Source organism: Salvelinus namaycush, chromosome 2 (genome assembly GCF_016432855.1).
Source record: "Salvelinus namaycush isolate Seneca chromosome 2, SaNama_1.0, whole genome shotgun sequence".
Taxonomy (NCBI): domain Eukaryota; kingdom Metazoa; phylum Chordata; class Actinopteri; order Salmoniformes; family Salmonidae; genus Salvelinus; species Salvelinus namaycush.
Window position 1 is genome coordinate 61,398,212 of NC_052308.1, and position 10,081 is coordinate 61,408,292.

A 10,081-nucleotide genomic window follows, 5' to 3' on the forward strand; every position below is an offset into this window, starting at 1 on the left:
CTCCTCCACCTCTGACTGCGTAAACTTCAAACTGTGTTTAAATTCCATTACATCCTTAAACAGATCATCAACCCTTTTGTTGGTACAATCCATAAAGATTTTTATAAAACTGTTTTTGTTGATCGAGTAGTTCATGGAGTGTAGTGTACGTATACCTCTTCTGAATTGAGTTTTGAAAGTATTTGTTTTTAAATATACTTAGGTATCAAAAGTAAATGTAATGGCAAAAATGTACTTAATAAGTATCAAAAGTAAAAGCATAAATCATTTCACATTCCTTATACTAAGCAAACCAGAAGGCATGATTTTCTTGTGATTTTATTTTAAACTCCAACGCTCAGACATCATTTACAAACAAAGCATTTGTGTTTAGAGTGTCTGCCAGATCACAGGCAGTAGGGATGACCAGGGATGTTCTCTTGATAAGTGTGTGAATTGGAAAATGTTCCTGCCCTGCTAAGCATTCAAAATGTAACAAGTACTTTTGGGTGTCAGGTAAAATGTATGGAGTAAAAAGTACATTATTTTCTTTGGTTATGCAGTGGATTAAAAGTAGAAGTTGTCAAAAATATAAATAGTAAAATAAAGTACAGATACCCCAAAAAACTGCTTAAGTAGTACTTTAAAGTTTGTTTACTTAAGTACTATTTGCACTGATTCTCTACATTTCCACACACATTCACGCACGCACACACACCACACACATTTAGTCACACTCACACACACACACACACACACACACACACACACACACACACACACACTCACACACTCATACACCACTGCTGCCTTTATTTATTTACCAGTCTACCTTGTTCCTAACTAGTCACTATTCACTTTACTATTTGTACACTGACATAGTATATTCACAATATATTCTGTACATTTTACAATATAGTTATTGTTTTTTTGTTTTTTAAAAATATTACTTTATTCTCTACTTTTTGTAATACTTTTTTTATTACTGACATAGTATTTATATTTGTGACTGCTATAGTTTTACTGCTCATTTTATTATTTATTGCAATGTTGAGGAAGATCGCAAGTAAGCATTTCATTGCACTGTTTACACTGTATCCTGTGCATATGACAAATAAACTTTGATTTGATTTGAAATGTGTTTTGAATTGGTTCTAGCATGTGTAATGTAGTTGGAGAGGCTTTGATGGCTTTGGGGTCAAAGCAGTTTGTTAGTGCCCTCCAGACCTGGGTTCAAATACAGTGTATTTGAGAATTTGTTATTTAAATTACTTTTTTCTGTGTATTTTCAAATACACAGCCCAAAACAAGTAGTTTTATTTTAGTATATTAATGGTTATTTGTAAAAAACAAATAGTGTTCCAAATTGTATTTGAAAGTATTTTCAAATACTTTATTTTAAATACTATTTTCAAATACCTGGGTTAAATGTATGGGAATTTATTTGAGTCAGTGTATTTGTGTATTTCCAAATACATTCCAATATTCAACTAGTTGTATGTGAAAGTAATTGAGATACTTTAAATCATATTTGAACCCAGGTCTGGTGCCCTCCATTAAAAAGTTGTTTTGCCACTGTTTTTGGTTTATGTGAAAGCACTGTAGCACTGAAGTGAATTATGCAGTTAAAGTAGTAAGAGCATCTTGTGCACTACTTATTGTTAATGTTTTGTATTGTTGTTACCCAGCCCTTACAAGTAAAAGGCCTAAACATGTATCCTTTAATACATTTCCTTGGGACCTTTGTTTTGATTAGCCTTGATGTTACAAAAATGTTATATTCATCTCAAAGATATTCTATTTTATATCGTTTTGCATGGTCCTGTGCCCCAGTTGAGAGAAGTTTGCACATTTGAATTTAGACCATTCCATTGGCCCTAAAGTGAAGTCTCCACTAATCCGCGGAACCGGGGGATGCAAATCGAACTAACCCTAGCTCTCGCTGCTCCTGTTGAGCATGTACGCATGCGCCGGCCTATAAACTTTGACTACGTCATCGTCGTAGGTAAACAAGATTTAACGGAAGGGAGTGATATTTAAACCGTGAGCTGTCAAGGAGGTGTACACATTTGTTGGGGTAGGTAAATGTTTGATTCTTTCATACTCTTTTATCTGAACAGATAATACAAACCGAAATGCACGATTGTTTCCCCATTATTACGCGAGGCTTTGATCAACACAGTGTAACGTTACACTAGTCAATGAGAGAACAATTATTCGTACATTTTCTCGAACTGTAACGGAAAGGCACTACCTAGATTTGAGCCAATGTTTTATGTAGTTGAACATGTTAGTATTCAAACCTCGTGAAAGCGACAAACACGTTTTAATTTTCGTCAATGACATCTGAAAACCCGTCCACAAGGACTGAGGAGTTACCACATTTATTCAATAAACCGTTTCCCATAACGTTATCGAGCGAATTTTTTAAGGAATGTCGACGTAATATTTAACAACATAGGCTAAGATGCAAAATTCGGGTTTCCATCAAAATAAGAATTATTGCGAGTTTAAGAATGTCTCAAGAGAAAATATAAATTAAACTCCAGATAATTTTCCATCAATGGGTTTCGATTTAACTTGTTTTGACTGCTATGATTAAGCAATAAGGGCAGATCTAAGGGCTGTTCTTTGTGGTATATGCCCAATATACCACGGCTGGGGGCAAATGTCCTATGAACAGCCCTTAGCCGTGGTATATTGGCCATATAACACAAAGAAAAGCCCTTAACTGTGGTATATTGGCCATATACCACAACCCCCTAAGGTACCTTATTGCTATTATAAACTGGTTATCAACGTAATTAGAACATTTAAAACCATGGCTAGCAAGCCCCAGAGCTAGTCCATTGCACTGACCCAGACCCATATGGCCCTGTACAGTGACAACCCCGAGCACTAGGCACTTAGACCTGAATTAATTGAACAGGTAGCTAGGTATAGGTATTAAGCCTTTATAATCATTGTTTTTGTTGCACCTTGCCCTTGCTCATTATCAATATTTTTCACAGGGCCACTGTTAAATCAAAGTGTGGGACACTGAACTATGCAGCATGTATGTCTCCAAAAGGATCTCCAATGCCTATTTTGTCTGTGAAAGAAGGCCCACTTTGACCTCTGCCACAGAGACATGCCCACACAACTTTGTCGAAATACTGCCCACGGAAATGAGCTTGAAGATTTTTAGCAAACTGGACATTGACAGCTTATGTAGTGCATTGTTGACCTGCAAACTGTGGCACCACATCATTGAAGACAGCGACCACCTCTGGAGGAATCATTGCCTGACTGTGCGAGCTTTCTGTCAACAGGAGATTGATGGGGACAGACAGTATGGACTGTCATGGAAGGTGGGTCTGTTGGTTTTTAAACAGCTTCACCTCAATTATGCTAGACTACTGGAATGCCTGCCTATAACATCATTGCCAGATCGCAAATATCATAGACGTATCATAGACATCACACCCCCCCCCCCTTACAAAACGTTAATACAATAAATGGCACTCATCCAAAGAGCATTATCTCAATAACAAATGCCTTTGTCTTTCTTTAATTATTTCTTATTAGGTCACCCTGGTGCGGAACTACAGGAGAGGTTTTCTGAAGAGCGAATGGTTAAGGGGACGATACAGCAACATTCATTCTGCTGATGAACTACTGGACAGGAACATGTGCTCATTGGATGTCGAGACTTGGGGCGAGATTCTGGAAGCAGAGCTGGAGAGATAGATGCAAATCCTATAAAGAGCTATGAATGAACCCTTTAGATTTTCTTTTATAATTATGTCTTAAACACTTATTGATTCGTTTTATACCTTTTTATACAGTTTTTATATGTGATTATTGTTAATAATCACAAACATGTATATCTTTTTTTGTTATACGTTAATATATGGTAGGCTATATTCCAGGAAAATAACGATACCCTTTAATGAATTCCTAAATCAGTAATACAATTGGGCCTTCACTACACTGAATAAAGTGGGGTATTAAGATGTTAATTTGCGTTTACAGTATAGCACAAAAGTGTAGAACTTTTGCTACTTGGCAGTATTTATGAGCTATTTAAACTCCTTTGGTTGACAGTGTATATATATGAGTTATACTGTATACAATAATACTCATAATGCACTGTATCAGATATGGGTCTGGAGCTCTATATTTGCTATTTGAATTAATTTTGACACGACTGTTCATGTGTTCACTTTATGTACAACCATGCATATTCATGTTTTACTCACTGTAGGCTATAATCACCATGGATCACCATACATTCATTAAAAGACATCATGATTTTGATACATAAACACATCTGGTGTGGTGCATAATATATTCAATAGTCTAATTCAATTATTGCAGATAGTTTAAATATGGCAATTGACTTTGTCTTTATAATTATGGTACTATCTGCCGCTGTATCAAAAGCCACACCCACAAATTAAACAGCAATGAAACTTTGGGTTCTTTAACAAAGGTCCACTCTTTCAGCAGCCAGGACAGGGTCAATTCAAATCAATTGACAGACTTCCTAACGTTTCTAACAAGATCCAATGTCAGCACTTCGGACAGGGATAGCTAACAATATTAAAATGAATGGATTCAGATATTGCACATTAGGATAGTTCACCTTAGAGTGTTAATTGTTGTTATATAGTTTAATACAGTGTGTGGGCCTACATCCTGCCGGTATGTCCGTGCAAGCATATAGCAACCTAAAAACTAAATATACTGAGTGTACAAAGCTCTTTCCATGACATAGACTGACCAGGTGAATCCAGGTGAAGGCTATGATCTTTTATTGATGTCACCTGTTAAAAACACTTCAGTCAGTGTGGATGAATAATTATTTTTAAGCCTTGAGACAATTGAGACATGGATTGTGTATGTGTGCCATTTAGAGGGTGCATGGGCAAGACAAAGATTTACAGTGCTGTCAGAAAGTATTCATACCCCTTGACTTGTTCCAGCCTGAATTAAAAATGGATAAAACATTTTTTTACCCATCTACACACAATACCCCATAATGACAAAGTGAAAACATATTTTTAGAAAGGTATTAGTAATTATAAAAAAAAAAAAATACATACAGAAATATCTCATTTACGTAAGTATTCACACCCCAATAAATATTATAATCACCTTTGGCAGTGATTACAGCTGTGAGTTTTACTGGGTAAGTCATAAGAGCTTTGCACACATGGATTGTACAATCTAATATTTTTTATTTATTCTTCAAGCTCTGTCAAGTTTGTGGTTGATAATTTCTAGATAGCCAATTTCAAGTCTTGCCATAGATTTTCAAGGAGATTTAAGTCAAGACTGTAACTAGGCCACTCAGGAACATTCAATGTCATCTTTGTAACTCCAGGGTATATTTGTCTCTGAGTGTCTGTTGGAAAGCAGACTAAACCAGGTTTTCCTTTATGATTTTGCCTGTGTTAGCTCTATTCAGTTTATTTTCATCCTAAAAAACTCCTTACTCCTTGCCGATGACAAGCATACCCATAACATGATGCAGCCACCACCATGCTTGGAAATATGAAGAGTGGTACTCAGTGATGTGTTGTATTGGATTTGCCCCAAACATAACTCTTTGCATTCAGGACATAAAATGAATTTCTTTGCCACATGTTTTGCAGTTTTACTTCAGTGCCTTATTGCAAACACAATGCATGCTTTGGAATATGTTTATTGTGTACAGGCTTCCTTTTCACTCTTTAATTTACAGTGCATTTGAAAAGTATTCAGACCCATTGGCTTTTTCCATATTTTGTTACATTACAGCCTTATTCTAAAATTGATTAAATTAATTGTTTTCCTCATCAATCTACACACAATACCCCATAATGACAAAGCGAAAACTGTTTTTTTTTTAAATGTTTGCACATTTTTCAAAAATAAAAGCAGATACCTTATTTAGATTAATATTCAGACCCTTTACTCTGAAACTCGAAATTGAGCTCAAGTGCATCCTGTTTCCATTGGTCATCCTTGAGATGTTTCTACAACTTGATTGGAGTCTACCTAGGGTAAATTGGACATGATTTGGAAAAGCACACACCTGTCTATATAAGGTATTGTGTGTCGAATGAAGAAACAATTTAAACAATTTTAGAATAAGGCTGTAATGTAACAAAATGTAGACAAAGTCAAGGGGTCTGAATAGTTTCCAAATGGAATATTTGTTTCTGTTATTCTGTTCCTTTTTTTCACTCTGTCATTTAAGTTAATATTGAGGAGTAACTACAATGTTGTTGATCCATCCTCAGTTTTCTCCTATCACAGCCATTAAACTCTGTAACTGTTTTAAAGTCACCATTGGCCTCATGGTGAAATCCCTGAGCGGTTTCCTTCATCTCAGGCAACTGAGTTAGGAAGGACGCCTGTATCATTGTAGTGACTGGGTGTATTGATACACTGTCAAAAGCTAATTAAAACTTCACCATGCTCAAAGGGATATTTAATGTCTAATTTAAAAAAAATAGATCTACCAATAGGTGCCCTTCTTTGTAGGCATTGCAAAACCCCCCTGGTCTTTGTGGTTGAATCTGTGTTTGAAATTCACTGCTCGACTGATGGACCTTACAGATAATAGAATGTGTGGGTTAACTGACTTGCCTGGTAAAATAAAGGTAAAATAAAAATGAAGGCTGAAACACAACACTTTTTTTTTTTAAATTCAAGGGGTGTGAATACTTTTTGAAGGCATGGTAAGTGCCTTTGAGCGGGGTATGAACGTAGGCGCCATGCGCACGGGTTTGAGTGTGTCAATAACTTTAACGCTCAAAATGTTTCCGTGTGTATCAAGAATGGTCCACCACCCAAATGACATCCAGCAAATTTGACACAACTGTGGAACGCATTTGAGTCACAATGGGCCAACATCGCTGTAGAACGCTTTCGACGCCCTGTAGTCCATGCCCAGACGAATTGAGGCTGTTCTGAGGGCAAAAGAGGGTGCAACTCAATATTTGGAAGGTGTTCCTAATGGTTTGTACACTCAGTGTATAATTACGTGCATTCAGATCTTTATTTGTAGGACTATATATGGCAGAAGGCTATGGATAATTGTAATCCGTATGGTGAATATCCTTAGTGAGGAACTGTGTCGGGGGGATGCAGCCATCATTGTTAGTGATTTTACCCTTTTCGCCAGCTGTACACGTCACAGCATCCTCTCTGGTGCGTTTGGAAACGCACCATCGCCACATCATTCCGCTTTCTCTTTAATAATTATAGGGGGCCCCGAGACCATAATAGGCTACGTTTCAATCATGGTCGACGATGTTCCACCGATTATAAATATTGCCATCGCTCTAAAAATTCAACCGAATGATGGACCGGTGTTTTTCAAGGTGGATGGGACCAGATTCGGCCAGAGCAGGACAATAAAATTGCTTACAGGATCGAAGTATAAGGTTGAGGTGGTTATGAAGCCGGGAAATGCTGATGCCACGTAAGTACAAAACACTCTATATCAAGAAAACCACTGGAAATGTGCATTAGTAATATTGAATTCGTTTACAATACACTCACCAGTCAGTCTTATTATAGCCTATTACAGTGCGTCTGTGGATGCAGACTTATGCATGCGCTATATCCTTTCCTGAGTGTTTGATCAAATGTTGTTTTTCTGACATTCAGGCCAATGTATCTGCATGGTACTGTATCACCAAATGGGTTAATTACAAAAGCATGTCTGCATACCCTCTATTTTACAGGCTATTTTACAATGCATAGGCTACAGCCTGGATGCAATAGCATAGGCTACAGTAGCCTTCTGGGGGCCTACGGATATTCTGCGTTAATAAATAATGTGTTGTCACGGTGTGTGAATGCATTTTTAATCAAACCAAGGAGGGTGATGACAGAAAGTGTCCTTTGCGTGTTGATTCACATCTCAAAAATTCACTGCCATAGGAAATCAGAACAAACAAGCTAGAATAAAGTTAAAATGGGTCTACCATTAGCCTATAATCAGGTAGACTACAGGCCCATTGGGTGGGGTTGGGAATGATGCCCACTAACTAAAGGGTCTGTTTCATATATTCCCAGCACCATGAACATCGGAGGTATCACCATCCCTCTAGAGCAGCAGTCCAAAGATGAGGAGTCAGTGGTGTACCATGGACAGTACGACACAGAGGGAGTGCCTCACACCAAGAGTGGGGACAGGCAACCTGTCCAAGTCAGCATAGAGGTAATCCAGTAGAATACTTCATCCTAATTGTTTAACTAAGCGGTAACTAACTGAGTTATTGATAATTAAGTGGTGTCTTCTGGCAATATAAATGTAAAATTTCTCATATTTAGACCTAACTCAAAATAGTGATATTATCAGCACTAATAACTCATCAATTATCTTATCAAAACTATTTTCAGACATTTCAAAATGCATTTGTTGTAAGCAATGTGCTATAGACAGTAAATACAGTTTGATTGATTTAAAGTAATCTACAACATCATCTGATTGAGGCCCCTTCCATTAATGTCTTTCTTTTCTCTGTGTATTTTTGTGTCAGTTTGGAAAGGCTGGCCAATTCGAGACAATATGGCAGGTAAAGTACTATAACTACTACAAGCGAGACCAATGCCAGTTTGGGAACAAATTCACCAATATCGAGTATGAATGCAAGCCCAATGAGACGCGCAGCCTGATGTGGATTAACAAAGAGGTGTTCAATTGAGGAGCACCAATCAACTCCTCCTTCCAATGCCCCAGTAACGGAAGAAAAACAAGCAGAGGAGATGAGTTGCACACGATAACTATTTTACCATCAACTTAAGAGGAAAAAGACTTACCGTAGGCATGCGTTTCAAGTCACTGAGCACCATAATTGTCTGTTTTAGAGAGAGGGGGGCAGTTATCTACCAGCTGATCTCGGGGGTTGTTCTTAATTGGTTTTAATCAAGAAACATAGTCAGGTTATTATCAGCAATATCATTGGGAATCACAGCTATACAACATCCGCTGTGTTGACTCTCAGCTCTGGCCACACGAGCTGAAGCTGTGGCCCTCCTGGACCAGGATTGAAGACAGCTGCGGGTGGAAATGTATCTAACCTGACTTATTACCTGTGAAGTGTGTGTGATGTGAGTTGTATGAATAAACTGACATTATATTTGTGTTATCCTATGTGTTAGTTCTAGTGTTGTTTAAGCCTTTGAACATCTGTTTACTTCTGAACAGCACAATTGTGATTAGCCTATAAAGGGGAGAGAGGTTTTTTTTGTTATAACTTCTATATTATTTTATGGAGATATTCATATTCTATAGTCTATTAAGTGCTTCTACTCTTGTTATGTTGTGGGTCACTATCATTGTTTTGTCTCAGTTTTGTCTGTAAATGCATGGCTGAATAATCCTATGCCTAAAGGTTTTGTTCTTCAGATGCAAAATTATATCAGATTGCCTAAACTGTTAAGTTCTGTTATAAATGTAATTGAAAAGTGTGGAAGTAAATAAACCCATACCAGTTACTAGCGTACTTGATTAACATAATTGTGCAATATTTGGAATAAGTAGTTTGTTGTTGCTGTTGTTTAAATTGTCCTATTGAAGACACTAATTACACTGAAAGTGTTTATGATTCATGTCTCATTTCACAAGCCTGCTTATAGACTACAGTTGTGCCATTGCTTCCTTGTCCTCATTAGCAGTGTAAGCTCCCTTATTCACATGCCCACTTGCACATCCTATTCCAATCAGTTAGAAAAATTAGGCCTCATCTTTTAAATCTAGCACAGTATGGCTATTCATGCCTGTGAAAGAGAGAGCTGCAATAGTCAATATTACAACCAAACATCTTTATGGGCAAGTCCGTAGGTGTGGCATTCATATTCATTGGTCGATTTTTCCACATATTTAAACATTACTGCATAGGTCTACGTTTAGAAACTGGATGAGGACATAGGCCTACGTCGAAAAGCATTAAACTCATCGCTTAAAAAATTTATTGATGGATAGGCTACAATTTTATATAAATGTCACAATACATGGTTGGCATACATACATTAAAAGAAATAGACAGAGTACCCGGATGTACTGTATAGTCGCACCTCCCCCTATTCGCCTTTCAACCTCGCTCGCTCTCTACACCAA

The 10,081-nt window shown here is 37.3% G+C and overlaps 2 protein-coding genes across 2 annotated transcripts; both read left to right on the forward strand.

The window, feature by feature from the left end:
- Window positions 1–1,976: 1,976 nt before the first annotated feature.
- On the forward strand, window positions 1,977–4,306 carry LOC120027161 (F-box only protein 48-like). Its single transcript, XM_038972035.1, has 3 exons — window positions 1,977–2,056; window positions 2,991–3,329; window positions 3,547–4,306. Exons 2-3 carry the CDS (start codon window positions 3,033–3,035, stop codon window positions 3,706–3,708), a joined length of 459 nt encoding a protein of 152 aa, XP_038827963.1. The 5' UTR covers window positions 1,977–2,056; window positions 2,991–3,032; the 3' UTR covers window positions 3,709–4,306.
- A 2,935-nt stretch (window positions 4,307–7,241) lies between these two features.
- LOC120027172 (CB1 cannabinoid receptor-interacting protein 1-like) lies at window positions 7,242–9,458 on the forward strand. The gene is made up of 3 exons (XM_038972046.1): window positions 7,242–7,435; window positions 8,035–8,179; window positions 8,502–9,458. Exons 1-3 carry the CDS (start codon window positions 7,254–7,256, stop codon window positions 8,664–8,666), a joined length of 492 nt encoding a protein of 163 aa, XP_038827974.1. The 5' UTR covers window positions 7,242–7,253; the 3' UTR covers window positions 8,667–9,458.
- The last annotated feature ends 623 nt before the right edge of the window (window positions 9,459–10,081 follow it).